Genomic DNA, 16,613 nt, shown 5'->3' with positions numbered 1-16,613 from the left:
TGGAACAAAGAAGCCAAAGACATTACTGAGCGTGAGAGAGTCTGCATGACGCTGCATGTGTTTGTCGTCGTTTCGAGATAAGATTTGAGGTCCCTTTTTTTTCGGGGAAAATGCTTACTTTAATCACACATTTCGATTTATATAATTTATCACTGAGTTGCCGCAGTGACGGATAGGTCGTAAGGTGTGTACAGGCCTTCCATTAAATCACTGGCCTCTAGGATTCCATGATCCCCTGTTACGTGGCTTTTTTGCGGATTTTGAAAGACTCTAGCAATGTACCTACATTTGTCACAACTTTGGGTGGTGTTCGATGTTGCAAACAATACAGTAACTCCAAATATCTAGCAAAACTTTACTATGATTTTGACTGACCTCTGGTAAGGGCATACAGACCATTTGTTGAAGATAAACGACAATGTCGTTCCTCAATGTAACTGTGTAAAGTTCCCCATATTTTTATCTGCATGCACGTAAAACGTGTACCCTTGCAAAAAACGGATGGTCATCTGGAAAATAAGAACCTCATCGTGTTATGAAGAAGCTAAATTCGCGCATGCCTTACATTTTCATTCACAGAGATGGTATAGTCTTGAGAAATGGAATCGGTCTTCCTGAAACTACCAATAGAAAATTAGAATTCCACAAATCCAGTGAATATTTTCTTAATTCCTGTTTTCTAAAAAGTGATTGTCAGTTAGTGACCACAATAGTTCCTGTTTCACTTACCATCGGTTGGATGCCGTTGTCGAGGAGTTCATTGATGAGGTTATTGTAGTAGTCGATTCCCGGCTGGTTGATAATGTCCACATCTCCAGTCGGCAAGATGCGAGGCCAGGAGATGGAGAAGCGGTACACGTCCACCTGATTCATAACGGTTTGAGATAAGGAAATGTTTGAGATAAAGAACGTTCATCACTTAAGCAACAATCATAGATGGTCGGATACAACTGTTTGACTGCGAATTCTTGTCAAGATGTCTATTTTCCACAAATCTGGGTAAATATCCACAATGTTCTTACGCACAACAACTTGTCACAGATAGTTGTCTATACCACACGAGTCCCATGTTGCATCTAGTCCACAGAGCTTAATTAGAAAGTATTTTACATCACCACTTAATGGAAAAAATTAAGCTACGGTCATTCGGCAGATTAAAGGAGATCTACAGTTAGAGGTTTTCTCCCAGTCGGAGTATGGTCCGATGTACAGAGAGTTATATGTTGTCCATAAGGGCCACCTTATATTGTGTAGCCACTACCAAAATATTTCGATTTTGAAGAAGGGCAATGCATTAAAGTTTGCTCATGGTAAACGTACATTACCGGTCTCACGCGCACGGCCCGTCACAATAAGGCGATGGAACTGTTCTGCATCCTCAGGAATCAAGCTGACCACCTTCATAGCCAGTCCAAAAGTGTATATCATGGAAGCTGCTTTCATCTTGGGGACAGTGCTGCTAATTCTGACTGGAGGAGGGGAAATATTTATCAGCATTGAGCAGCTAACGGAGGGCGAGGTGATAACTTTCAAATACTACTCGACTGATTCTGAGTGTCTCATTGAATAAAACAGGCAACAAATGAAGCCTTCATTCCGCACCTTTTACAAATGACCAGTAATAATTTGTTTATGTGTAGTATTAGTAATGGAATATAGGAAAATATTTAAATATCTTTCACTCAACTTTTTTTGGAAAGTGTTATTTTTTCAAATTTTGCAGATTCTCAAAACTGTGTTTATATAATCACATTTACCAGTACCGATTTGCGCCAGTTCATATCAGCAATGCAGTCTGCACTCTGAGTTTCTGACTGACAGCAGAGAAAATTCGGTTAAAATTGGGCAGATGTGCTAGGCAGTGCAATGAAGAGTTAAAGGTCATCCATCCATCGGATGTGAGGCTGCGTTTGAGAGGACTTGACTATGAGCCGATACTGTCAGTCTCTCTGTTTCTTCATTTTCAACTGCTGTTCACAACATCCTGATACAGTACTAGAGGCCGCTAATACTTGTCAAGCGATTCACACGGTTAAGAAAGAACACTGAAGAAACTGGAAGACACCTTATCTCTTTGTGTTCCAAGAAAAGTCAAAAAATGAGCAGTAATTTCACCCTTAGAACTAATGAATAGACATGTATATGATCTACGCGAACTGGCTATTGTCGTACTTAAGACTGCTATATTGTTATTTAGTTGCAGTTCACATAGAGATGTCTGAAAAAAAGTTTGGAAATTTGTGGTGAGGTACAATGAGACCAAACTGCTGAAGTCATCGGCCCCTAGGCCTACACTCCAGTTAACCCAAGTTAAACTATCTTATGATAAGGACAACACACACACACACACACACACCCATGCCCAAGAGAGGACTCGTACCTCCGACGGTGGCAGCCGCATGAACTCTGGAAAGGTGCCTAAAACCGCGCGGCTACCCAGCGCGACCGAGATGTCTCTTTCAGCTACATATGTAATATGACGTTTTATCTCAGTCTTACGTTAAATCGGGAACGACATAAAAATGAGTTTCGAAAGTTTATCTACATTCTTACTCCGCAACAATTGTACTTCTTCGTTACCACTACCATTTTCCTTTTTCCGTATCACCGAATTGAGCACAGAAATAGCTAGTGTTCTTTTCTCGCTACCTGTATGTGAAAGACAATAAATGTTTAGCCTACCTCTGCTTGGAATGACAACAAGAACGTTCAACTGTTGATCTCTACGTAATGCATATCATTTGTACCGTCCGATATTGACACTTCATGACATGAACGAAGGAACACTTGCCGAAACTCTCCGCTCTTCCTTCGATATCTCTTCCTCGGCTATTAATGTTCACTAGTTGTGGTGTCAGACAAGTGAACGGTATTCGAGAATTGGTCGTTTCGGAGTTTCTCGTGCACAACTTTTGTGTGTATGTGTGAGAGTAAGGGTGGGAAGGGAGGCCTTTGTAAACGGAGAACAAAATTAGACTACAGTAAGGAGGTTCAGATGGACTTACGGTGCAATATGTACGCAGACATAAAGAGAGTTGCACAAAGCAGACTTTCGTGGAGAGTTACATCAAACCAATCTTAGGACTGGAGACCATGACGATCTCTTTTATGTAACTTATACACTAACGGAAAAAAAACGCAACGCCAAAAATCGATTAATGCAGCGTAATGAAATTTAGGGAATACATGTCTAGGTAACTTACAGGTATAAGTGATTAGTATCTCAAGACCACAGGTTAATGTAAGCCTGAGAAAAGCCATTGCAAATGTAAAACGCTGTTACTTCTATAACCGGTAGAATGTTGAATGTAAAGGTGCAAACGTGCCTTGTACTGATCTATACAGGTGTCGGATGTAAAATTGTGGCATGGAGTTCCATGCCTGTTGGACTTAGCCAGTCAATACACGAACGGTTAGAGCTGTTTGTGGAAGAAGATGGAGTTAGCTACCGGTGACGTACCATACATGCTCGACTGGAGACAGATCTGGTGTTCAAGTATACAAAGGCAACACGTCGACACTCTGTAGAGCATGTTGGGTTAAAACAACGGTATGTGGGCGACCATTATCCTGTTGGGAAACCACCATTGAAATGTTGCTCGTGAATGGCAGCACATCAGGTTGCATCAACAGGTTGACGTACAATTTTGCAGTCAGATTCCGTGAGATGACTACAAGAGTGCTCCTGCTGTTATACGAAATCACATCCCAGACCATAACTCCAAGAGTAGGTCATCTGTGTCTAGCTCGCAGACAGGTTGGTTGCAAGCCTTCAACTGGGCTCCTCCTAATCAACACAAGACCAACACTGGCACCGAGGCTGAACGAGTTTTCATCAGGAAACACGACAGACCTCCAACCTGCCCTCCAACGAGCTCCCGCTCCACACCCCTGAATATGCAAACGAATGTGACTTACGGATGTAGTTTTGGATTATTGGAATGCACACCAGAGGGCGTCTTTCTCGGAACTGTCATTAAAGTACCGATTTGTAGCTGTTCGTTGTGCAATGTGGTGGGAACTCCTACTCAGTTTGCTGCCGCAAATGCAGTACACTTCTCCTGAGCAATACTCCGAATACGATGGTCTGCCCTCTCGTTAGTGCCACGTGGCCTTCTGGAGCCCGGTCTTATGGCGAACGTACTTGCACTCGATCACCACTGCCACGTATCACGTACAGTGGTCACAATCCTCCCAAGCCTTCATTTGGCATTGCAGAAGGAACATCAGACTTCTCTTAGTCCTGCGTCACGATCTCGTTCAAACTCAGTGGTGTGTTGATATTGGGGTCTTTGTCGCCTTAAACATATTCTCGACTAGCGTCAACTCACCCCGCCAACCTCAGACATAACTAACGACCACTAGCGTTAGAAAGTGTATTTAAAGCAAAACTGACTCGTGTTCTCCTCGTGGCGCTACCGGCACTAAATATGAATAGACGTCTTCTTTCAGATGTAGATTTATAGATACACGTCTACCATCTTCCGTTTATGTCGCAAAATTCCTTTTTGGTGCTACGACTTCAGTTTAAACCTTTAGGCTTTTTTCCAATTAATCTCAGTATGACATATACTTTCTCTACAATAACGTAAATGTAACTCCGAAGACTCTTTCTATAGTGTTTCTATCGTCTAGCGTGGGGTCTGATTTCGCAACCCTTAGCAAATTCTATTTTATTAGTTAACTTCGTGGTCGAAAGGTCGCACTGTTCAACGTAGCCCAAGGGAGTGAACCGTGTAAGCTTTGTTGTGCTTGCTGTACTTTAACGCCTTGTGTATCGTATTCTTTCAGGTGAAATTTGGGAACCAGTCCAGCAGTCAGTCTTGCCGGTGTACCAGTCCACGACCACCCGCTGCTAGAATTTGGGTCTCGCTCACATGCCTCTCTCACAACTAAACGCGCTCATCGTTACATACACGACAAGGTCAGTTCTAAAGTTTTCACGAATCGTGGAATGCCTACTATACAGGGTATTTTCACCTATTTGTATTTAATTATTTCAAAACTAATTTGCTGACCATTTATTCCTGGACATCATGTGTGTTAGGTATAAATCAATTACCCAACACTGACTTTCGAAAAATCGAGCTGGACCTGGACTCGAATCCAGATTTCCTGCTTATCGCAGGCGGTCGTCTTAACCCCTTCGACCATGTTAACCATTTCTTCCTGTCTAATAGAGTCATTAGAAAGTCTAACGAATGCACGTAGGTATTACGAGCCTTATGGAAGTTTGGGGCGGTCCGGGAAGTGTGCAAGGATAATTCAAAGTACAAAAAGTGAAAAGGATTCATGTCAAATCATGCTTGCCGTAGCAAATTAGAAGCGAATAGATTTGTAGTCCTTCTGTGAATCGCTAACCTTTTATCAAACAGAGAAAGGCTTTGGAATGAATAGCTTTGGGGAAACCTGTAATTACTTAAATAAAGCAAACGATGTCATCTACTTGACATGGAATTCAGAGAAGCTTTTGAAGTGTGAAACAAACGAAGACATGAGCTCCACATATTACAAAGTGTATGAGAAATATGTGAAGAAAGCAATTCAGAATCACAATACAGATCTGAAGGAGACCGAAGAAAAGCATCTTGGATCTAACGAAGAACAGAGGTTGCACCACCAAAAAATTCCTGGTATATAGTGAACAAACTTATGCAGTTTTCTTACTCCGTAATCTGTACTTCAGTAAGTGCCACACCGTAAGATACAATTGGGCTATAGTAATACGAGTGCTGAAAGTCAACGACATAGTTATGTTACTAAGGTGTGAGATATAAAAGGAGTTAAATTGTAAGACACTACATTAGTGTCTTTACTTCACTTCATGTTTGGTTGCAGTAAACATTCCGTAGAATAATCAACTTGAGGTTGAAGCCCTTTGTCCGCGTTTGGTTTAACAATACATATGCTTTCAATGGGCTTTAGCAAAACAAAATTTTGATTTTCATCCCAAACATGTTTCACTGCAGTTACAGCGTCATCAGTGGGCTTTTATTTTATGCCTGTTAAACATAAATAATATTCCTTACTGTTTGTGTAAATGTAAATGTTAGTTTTTAAAATCGTAATTACATACTTTTGAAGAACACCATTAGTGTGGTGTTCCTGATATATTATGCTTTTGTAGTGACAGTTTTCTTTCACACTTTGTCATCTGCAACCATATACTACTTAATGAAGACAAATTATTTAAGAAAAAATCTAATAATGTACTACTTCCACAAAAATATCACGAATCGACCACGACTGGAAAATCAGAAATATTAGATCTTATATGGAAATTTACCGACATTCGTTCCTCCAAAGAACCATCCTTGAATTAAAAAGAAGTTAGTGGAAATTATAGTGGTAACAGAGATATCCTTCGTTTTTCACAATAAAGAGGCTTCTGAAGTATAGATGTAAATGTAACAAGGATAAGACTATGTGAAATGCCCCAGTGTCTACTCACGTTTAGAGCCTTCAGCATCTGCACATCCTCCTTGTACTTGTGGTAAGAATCACAGGCCACATCCCCGTTGTCGCCGTTTGTTCCGTATTCCGGATGCTCATGAAACATGTGGTCCCAGATATTCTCTCCCTTGCCTGAGAAAAATAGAAGCTACATCTTAAATATTGCTACAAGTCGCAAGAGAGATTATTTACTTTCAGAGGTTGTAAGAGATGCAGTATTTATAGGAAGATCACATGCTCAGACAACTGCTAAATATAATGACAAGGTCGGAATTAAATGAGAGTGACATTGAGTAATTTTATTTCTGAAAAGCATATATCTTTACCATTTTCTTTGATTCTTCTTCTTCTCTTCCCCATTTGGCTCATTTAATACCTATGATGGTGCCCAAACTTTCCATCATTTATCAATGTGTCCTTCTCTTGTGGTTAGTATTTCTTTACGTTTAGAAGTAATTTCAGCATGCGATCTCTGTATATGTTCCCTTTACCTTCTCTTACTTTATTCTAACTTTCTATTACGTTGCATGTGTTTCATTCATTCCCGATAGCACCATTGCTGATCATGTTTTTTTTCCTTCTTTTTTAAATACTTTGTATCTTTCCGTAAACTACATCTGCACACTCTAGACATCCGATTCCTGTTTCTTCTTGATCACCTGCGATTCAAATCAGTATAATACTGTAGATACGGTAATAGTTTGACAAAACTTTAGTCACCTATGTGTCATAGTCCTATGAAATGTTCGGCTGTCAGTGTAATTTCATAAATGTACACGCCAGCTGCTGGTATTAAAATTATAGGACCTGCAATTTTGTGTGACAGGTAGGATGGCCATCAAACTGCGTTAGTGTCAGCAACTGACAGAGTTTGAGAGGGGATTATATGCGGGTCTCCATTTGGCCGGCTGGTCAAGTTATGCAGGTTTGCAGACATTTGGATGCAACAGTATTCTGATGTTGGACAGCGTGGGAACACGTGGACAGTCATACTCGTCGTCAAAGTATGTGACCAACCCAAGAGTGGATTGACAGATTGCACCAAGTGCAATGAAGCCCCTTTGAAACTGCTCCTGACATCGAAGAAAAGAAGTGGACTAGCTGCACCATTCTGTATCATCCTGCACCATTGGTCGGAGACTAGCAGCAACCAAGTCAGAAAAACATAGTACCATGTATTGGCTGCCGTTAACCAACAAAGCAAACGCTCTCTTTTTGGGAATCGTGGACTGCTGATTAATGGCGGCACATCGTGTTCAGCGATCAATTTGCTGTTAGTAGCAATCCATGTTAATCGTCGGCGAGGATGGCTGTGACGTGGAGAGAGGTCTCATTCTTCCAGTTTTTTTGGATAGGCTGAGCTGTGGATGCCCTAACGTCGAAGGGGAACCAACGAGTGTGAACTGAAGTCACAGCTGGTAGTTAACTCTTCAAGCACAGCATTACGACACAGACATCCTGCGACCTTATGTATTACCTTCCGTACAACAGTAATGTGGTGACATTTTTCGATAGCAAAATGCTCGTCCACACATGGAACGTATGATTTTGAGGTACTTCTGTGGCCAGCAAGGTCTTCAGATCCGTCCTTGATAGAACATACGTGGGACCACCGTAGACGTCAACCCCATTCCAGTATGACTCTCCAGTATATCAAGAAACAGTTGCAACAGTTGTGGTCCAGCATGCCTCAGACGGGGTATAACGCACTTATGATACCTTCCCCAACTGAAACAGTGCACGCATCAAGCCCAGTAGGGGTGTAACATCATACTGGATAAGTAGACTGCTGCTGTTGCCAATTTCCTTGTAAATTTGACTTGACTTTTTAATCACTGAAGTAACATCAAATACTCTCGAAAATGATGAACGCTGTGACCGTTAGTGAGGTCGTGCCAGATCTTCTTGGGTACTGGCGAACTCTGAATGGTCGACAAAGTGTGATGTGAATATAAGCGTCTTGTAGAAACGGTGAAGCTATCGTCATGTCTTCAGTCTGGCGCCGGCGCGGCGGGGGACGGGAGGGTGGGGGTCAGGAAGCAAACACTGATGCATCACTGTTTCCAAAGGACTGCTCATCAAGGGGAAGAGTCTCAAGAAAAGGTAGGGGCACATCTCGACAGAACACCAGGTACCTTGTAGCACTCAAAAAGAGTGGCAGCAAATAAGTTCCTCTTTGTTGATCGTACCCAACACCACCCAAGTTTATAAAAAATCAATCCTGGGGATCTGTGGCTAACATGGCTCATAGATTGGCAACATGCAAGACATGGTCACTGCAACAGTTGAAAATACCATCAAGTTTGAAGGAAGAGTAATCCGTTAAAAAAATAAAAAATAAAAAAAACAAGATATTGCATGGCTGTCGGTCTCAGTACTGGGGTGGCAGATTAGACATCCTGATGTCTCGTTCTCAAAGCTGGACTAGACCCAAAAAATAATATTCCGTCACTTATCACTTCATTCACTTCTGGCAGTGTTTCCTTTCTTTTATGTGGGAAGGGAGGGGTCATCAGTCTCCTCACTGGTTTGATGCGGCCCGCCACGAATTCCTTTCCTGTGATAACCTCTTCATCTCAGAGTAGCACTTGCAACCTACACCCTCTATTATTTCCTGGATGTATTCCAATCTCTGTCTTCCTCTACAGTTTTCGCCCTCTACAATTCCCTCTAGTACTGTGGAAGTCATTCCCTCATGTCTTAACAGATTCCTATCGTCCTGTCCGTTCTCCTTATCTGTGTTTTCCACATATACATTTCCTCTCCGATTCTGCGTAGAACCTCCTCATTCCTTACCTTATCAGTCCACCTAATTTTCAACATTCGTCTATAGCACCACATTTCAAATGCTTCGATTGTCTTTTGTTCCGGTTTTCAGACAGTCTATGTTTCAGTACCATTCAACGCTGTACTACAGACGTACATCCTCAGAAATTTCTTCCTCAAATTAAGGCCGATGTTTGATATTAGTAGACTTCTCTTGGCCAGAAATGCCTTTTTTGTCATTGCTAGTCTGCTTTTGGTGTCATCCTTACTCCGTTCTTCACTCGTTATTTTATTGCGTAGGTAGTAGAACTCCTTAACTTCATCTACTTCGTGACCATGAATCCTAATGTTAAGTTCCACGCTGTTCTCATTTCTAGTACTTCTCATTACCTTCGCCTTTCTTCGATTCACTATGAATCCATACTCTGTACTCATTAGACTATTCATTCCATTCAGCAAATCATGTAATTCCTCTTCGCTTTCACTCAGGATATGAATGTCACCAGTGAATCCTATCACTGATATCGTTTCACCTTGAATTTTAATTCCACTCTGAACCTCTTGTTTATTTACATCATTGCTTCCTCGATGTACAAACAGAACAGTAGGGGAGAAATACTATGTCCTTGTCTCACACTCTTTTCAATACGAGCACTTTGTTCTTGGTCGTCCACTCTTGTTGCTCCCTCTTGGCTTTTGTACATATTGTATATGACCCGTCTCTCCCTATAACTTACCCCTATTTTTCTCAGAATTTCGAAAATCTTGTACAGTTTCACATTGTCGATCGCTTTTTCCAGGTCGACAAATCCTATGAACGTGTCTTCATTTTTCTTTAGTCTTTATTCCATTGTTAACCGCAACGTCAGAATTGCTTCTCCCGTGCCTTTACCTTCCCTAAAGCCAAACTGGTCTTCATCTAGCGCATCTCAATTTCCCATTCTTTTGTATATTATTATTATTATTATTATTATTATTATTACGGAAAGGTGCTCCAGAGTCCACATTGAACTGTAGTGCCCCCTGTAACTGTCAGGGTAAATCACTTCACAGATTGGAAGCAGGAACCTCGAATAAAATCATGCCTGCTAAAACACTATCGTATTGAAACCAAATTTCGAACTACCTTTTACTAACTGTTGCATCTGCCGAGTACAAGTACTACAGTCGCTAATACACTGGCAATATCACTTGACGTCATAGCTTTCACTCATTGTTTCAGATAGGGGTATAACTGCTGCTCCGTCAATACCATCCACAAAGTTAGGCTCTACGATTAGCAATACTTGGGCTGGTAGGAATTGGAAATTTGTGGCAAGGACTATGGGACCATACTGATGGGGTCCTCGGTCCCTAAGCTAACACACTACGTAATCTAACTCAAGGTAACTCATGTTAAGGACAAAGCAGATACCAATGCTCGACGGAGTACTCGAACCTCCGACGGGCTAATATTGTGTTTATACTGGTTGCTGGTGAGGAGGAGGGTTAGTTATTAGTATTTTATTAATGATCTCATTCATAAGCAGCCGTATCACAGGCATTACAGCCGCTCAAGAAAGTTATAATTAAGCTTTATTGTTTAATCAGACCCTTACGTTGACTCTCCTTGTCCGCAGTCTCGATGATTCGAAGCGATTTGCAATCCTGTGTAAATAAAATGTCTTGGTTTTCTTGCGTTGTCAGTCGGGAAACCTCAGATCAAGCGGAAATTTTGCTTTGATAGAGTTTAATTATCTGATGAAATAATGGAGGTCTTGGATCTAATAATTGCAGGTTCGTTTCCAATTCATCGGAAGCTGCCTTCTGATTACCAACGAAACGACACCTCAGTGCAAATTTCTAATTAGAGAATACATATATAATGAAATTCCTTACACACCTTTGATGTAAATGCTCCGTATATATTTTCTTGAGTAGCATACAATATACTTTCACTCTCTTTCTTCTAGTAATCTCGATAGCAAAATTACAATTATTCAATGCGTCACGGGAATGGGGTCGATTGGTTATCAGCGAATACGCAATATGGACAAAAGTGTCCGGATAAGTAATAGTGGACATTAATATTGGATGTGTTCTTCCTTCGTCTTTATAACGGAATTTACTCTGCTGCTCACACTATCAGTATGGATGTCTGAAGGGGCCTGATCTCAAAGGTGTTGCATTTGGCTCAGGTCGGGTCTCTGTGCAGGCCAGTGCTTTTCTTGGATCTCATTAACCATAAATCGTTGCCTCAAAGACGCTGCTTTCAGACAGGGTACACTATCATACTGATAAAATCGGTTATCGTCTCCACACTGTTCCTCTGTGATTGCGGGATACAATGCAGTGAAATGCGTTCATATCCTTCCGCATTTAGTTCTTTCCTATGTGAATAAGAGGACCACACAGCGGCCACTAAAATCATCGCCATCGCTAACACCACCTCCTCCGTGCTGCACTGTTGACACTTACACATGATGGTAGGTAACATTCTACAGACATTCGACACCCCAAACTCTTCCACCGGACTGCTACACAGTATTGCTTGGTTCATCAACCACAATCATTCGTATCTAATCAGCCGCTGTCCAGAGGCGTCCCTCTTCACACCACCTCAAGCGTCTCTTATCACTGCGAACTGTCTTTGTGGTAGCTCAATTCCTTTAGCACGTTGGACCTCACGTGTGATTTCTTTGGCTGACTTCAACTGATTTGTTGTTTTCTTTACAACAACGTTCCGCAGTCCTTCACCTTCCCAGTCCGTCATGAAATGAGGTGTCTCTGGTCTTCGTTAAGATGTGGTTGTCTCTTCGCTATTCCAGTTCACAATCACAAAACCAAAAATGTTTATGGGACATTTAGAATGTTAAAATATCTCTGACGGACTTTTACTCAGTTGTCATCCAATGGCATGTCACATTCGGAAGTCACTGTCCCAACCGTCTCATTTTGCCGTTTTTGTTTGTCTACGGAAAATACAGTATCCCACGCCTCTTTTTTACTGGCAGGTGCCACATCTAGTGATTACTTCCGCATTAAATAGGCGTGTCCGGATAGTCGTAATCAGATAGTGTAAACTGAAAGAGAACTGACTCCGTGGACGCATGATTGGCTTCGGTTTGCCGAGGTATCGTCATTTCTCCATTCCTTCGGTTTCCTTACGATTTGAGAGTTCGGCTTTCCTAACCTCAGAAACTCCCACACGATGTGTGCCAGTAGGGTGGGTTAATGGTGCACGCCACAACTCCCACTGATAGAATTGAATGATATGACATCATTACTTTGACACTTCGTTTTAGTTTAGCATGAAACTGCTGATCCATCTATACCTTCGACGCTGTTAGCTTCTATGTATGCATTTCTGGAGCATGCGAAAAGTCGACTATGAACGAATAGTCTCGCACACAACGCATTCACTGAAATTTTTCTATGCAAACCATTTTCTATGGAGGCACTTATAGTACAAAAACTCAGTTTCTCGTAAGTTTGTAAGCACTCACTCCGTCTTCAGGCCACGAGTGACCTACCGGGACCATCCGACCGCCGTGTCATCTAGGGTCGAGGATGCGGATAGGAGGAGCGTGGAGTCACCACACCGCTCTCCCTGTCGTAAGATGGTATTCTGGACGGAAGCCGTCACTATTCGGTCGAGTAACTCCTCAATTGGCATCACGAGGCTGACAGCACCCCGAAATTTGGCAACAGCGCATGGCGGCCTGGATGGTCACACACTCAAGTGCCGACCACGGCCGATAGCGCTTAACTTCGGTGATCTCACCTGAACCGGTGTAACCACAGCGGCAAGGTCATTGCCCGTAAGTTTGTAAGCATGATGCAAAATTCATTCAAATTAGAATGAAGGCTCTGGCAATTTGTTTCTTGGTAAATTTATTCCGATTTTTTGAGCATTACATTCTCTTCCACCACATACTAAAAACGCGGCTGCATTTTTCCGTTATGCAGCTTTCTCGACAAACACTCGAAAGGTGTCCATAAAATTCAAACCTTTCACTGCCGATTTTCTCGCGCTTGTTATTTGCATTGACATATGCTGCCCCATACTATCTGTCATTGAAGGCATAACTATCTTTGACGCTTGTGCCCTATGGAGGGCCGAATCATGTAACCCAATCAGAGTGTAACACGGCACGGTGGAGACCGCTTCGGTTTCAATGGACAAAGCTAGCCTATTTTGTGAGATACAGGTGTGGTAAGACACCATGATAGTTGAGTAATAATTATGTGGAATTGAAGTCAGAGACTATAGTGCATTCGCAGACATCGTAGTATAAATTCGGACTCTTTTCTAATTTGCATTGCAGAGCTTGGGATGTCGACATTTTCAGCGTTCATAGATCTTTAATGATCACTTCCTAGGATGAACATGGTTCGTGAGAAGTGTAACCTGCGAAGCACGGTAAACAGTCAGGTTATTACTTATCCACCCAAAAATCAGCAAATTTGTATTCACCACATCCCCGCTTAGCAAGCATTTTTAATGACTTTGTGCGTATACTGATTTTCTTGTGCTTAAATTCTGGGATTTATTGTTCCACATGCTTCATGCACTCATGCTGTGCGTTCACTGCTGGCGCCATTTGTGGTTTAAATATAATTACATATTCCCTTACTAAGATATTCTCAGTCTAATTCTGTATACCTTGTCTCTTACCTACAATTTTCACAATTTTATCGTCGAGCTGTCCTTTGCAACTTGCACTGTACTACCGCAATCCTGACACAGCAGGTTTGTTCCACTTCTTTTTCACAAATATAGAGGGTGGTCAGAAACAGCTTGAGAAGCTTGTAAAGGAGGGAGGCTGTGTTCAGGAGTAATTCTTATGAAACAAAAGGCATACGTTGCGCCATTTCCGAAATAATTAGCTTAGAGCACAGACAACCAGACCATTGCGTGCTCGAATTCAAGCTGCCAGCCAGATACAATTAGCGTAGAGTTATAGTGCACGAGGCCGCGCAGTCTTTGGCTCGAGTTCGACCCTTACTACAGTCATCTCTTGCTACAGTCTGACGTCTAATTTTTGTATATCTCTCTTGCTAAGTTACAGGCCACCAAACGAATAAACATTATGCGACATAGTCTCTGGCGGGCCGCTTCAATTTACGCACGCAATGGCCTGATTGACATACTTCAATGCTAATTATCTTGGAAAGTGTGCAACATACAGAATTTTCTTCTTAAGAGTTAGCACAACCTCCCCTGCAGCAATCTTACGAGCTTTTCAGATTGTTCCTGACCACCCTGTGTAGGTGTACCAAATAACCGTCGTAAGCCGTACGCTGCGTTCACATCATTTGCTGGAGTTTACAGGACAGAAGGAAAGTCACCCCTTGGTTTTGCAAAAAAAGGTTATCACCTCAATACGTCATCTATAATATAATAGTTTGTGTCTTTTAACTTTGAGTTTTGTAAATAGCAAGTCTAGGTTAATAGACCGGGTCAAACGCCCACATCGCGTTAAAGGTTAGGCCACGTGAAGTGCCGCAACACGAGGTGGCACTGACTCAACTAATGTCTGAAGTAATGCTGGAACGAGGGGATGAAGATGTCTTCTGAACAGCGGTTTGCCAAGCATCCCGGATATGCTCAAAAATTTTTATGTCAGGGGAGTTTGGTGGCCAGCGAGGGTGTTTAAATTGCAAAGAGTGTTCCTGGAGTCGCTATGAAGATAAACGGACTACCGGCACGTGCTGCGCAACTCTATTGTAGACGCCGACGAAAACGCAGTAACTGTGTCTATTAAATTAGATTAATACACAGAGATTCAAAAACCTGACTGCCATAGCGCTCCGTGAAACTACATAATCCACCCTTGTTAAGGAACTTGTAATATGTCGCAAAATCGGATTACTTTCCGACGCAAACGGAAACGCACAGACTGTGGCTCTTAGATAATAAATAAACACTCAGAAACTCAAGAAAATAAGTCAATGTTCTTAATGGGCATTGTCGGATAGAATTATTATACGATTTCATGGACCTAAAGTTTTCCATATAAGAGGGCATCTTTCCATGTAGGCCATATTTCTGGATGTGTTTCTACACATCTTCGCGTCACTTTTATAGCAATGAAGAGATTCAACCAGTTCCCCGAAATCTTGTCGTACTTCCGTGTTGCAAATTATGCAAGTGATTACATTTCGCTTTTGACTTTGAAGAGGTTTACTAGAACTTGCTGTTTCGTTTGCAGTACGTTTGACAGATCTTAACCGGAAGTCCAGGCATTAGGTGACCTCCCCAGCCTCATAATAGCGATCGCTGTTGATTACACTGGGATGTCACTTAAATACGTGTTAATTGTAGTAGCTCTGATTTATTTATAACCGTTACTAACAATAAGATATTTTATACAGCCAAAACGTCCAATCGTGCCCGAAACTTCTCCAAGAATTATCAACTGTCAATCACTTATGGCTTCTGCAAAAAGTATTGGTTGTGCAGAAAACGTGTCGTACCAGAGTTACTTGAATATAAGAATTTCTCTGAAATTAGGACCCAGGTTTCCTTTTGGAAGAAAATGTTGAAATGGTTTAAAAACACAGACAAGTATTAAAATTGAATACATTACCTATTTTGCAATATTTTTTTGCACAAATATAGTAGTTTTACTTTCATTTTCATATGACTCCTGGAACGAAACTCCGCTTTATCAAGTCTTATCTGTGTGCAAGGAACCTCTGGGGAATAAGGACTTTCTCTTAGTAAAGAGTAACCGACTGCATTTCATTTCGTTAAAGTTTTCAGACTAGTGTGCTAATGAAATTGGAGTTACGCTTTTAAAATGGGCACTCACCATCTTCGTTCCATGCTCCCTCTATCTGGTAGGAAGCTGTTGCACATCCCATAAAGAAGCCATCCGGGAACTTGTTATCTGTCGATTGCGTGGAACCGACAGCCACCAAAGCTGCAAAGAAGATGGCTGCCAACATTTCGACGGGCATTTATCGCTCACCAGTCTCTGAGGTACTTTATATACGTACTCTGAAATGCTGAGTCACTGAGGCAATTACTAATGTAAACGACTTCTTTTCATCTTGAAACATCTGAGATAACGGGTAATACTGATGAGATGTGTACTGAACTTCGCCTTGTTGATATACACGAATTAGTTTTCTGTGATTACAAAGTCTTTTGGAAAGCTGTACTCTTGCCTAACGCTCTTGGGCCTGATAAAAAATTCATAGGTGATAAAATTGGAATAGAGTAAGACTGCAGCCCCAGGTCGCTCGCAACAGTCGACAGGCACATTTGCTTTAGTGTTTTGCAGATATTTTAAACTCTTAATTTTTTTCAGAGGTACAGTTGGAGTTATCCCATGAAAATACTGCTCATCATGCCTTTCATGAGACGCTCAGAGACAACGAAAAGTCTGTTTCTTTCCCATTAGAAA

At 41.7% G+C, this 16,613-nt stretch overlaps 1 protein-coding gene across 1 annotated transcript in view; it reads right to left on the bottom strand.

Annotated features, from left to right (window-relative positions):
* LOC126282016 (myrosinase 1-like) overlaps positions 1-16,163 on the bottom strand; it is a 65,037-nt gene extending 48,874 nt beyond the window's left edge. Inside the window, exons 1-3 of the mRNA XM_049981409.1 lie at positions 16,017-16,163; positions 6,452-6,585; positions 730-864 (exon numbers count right to left, since the gene is read on the bottom strand). Coding sequence (XP_049837366.1) covers positions 730-864; positions 6,452-6,585; positions 16,017-16,152 — 405 coding nt within the window. The 5' untranslated portion in view covers positions 16,153-16,163. The remainder of the gene's footprint in view (positions 1-729; positions 865-6,451; positions 6,586-16,016) is intronic.
* Between the last annotated feature and the right edge of the window lie 450 nt (positions 16,164-16,613).

The sequence above is a fragment of the Schistocerca gregaria genome, chromosome 7 (genome assembly GCF_023897955.1).
Source record: "Schistocerca gregaria isolate iqSchGreg1 chromosome 7, iqSchGreg1.2, whole genome shotgun sequence".
NCBI classification, from domain to species: domain Eukaryota; kingdom Metazoa; phylum Arthropoda; class Insecta; order Orthoptera; family Acrididae; genus Schistocerca; species Schistocerca gregaria.
This window is presented reverse-complemented; position numbering and strand designations above follow the sequence as displayed.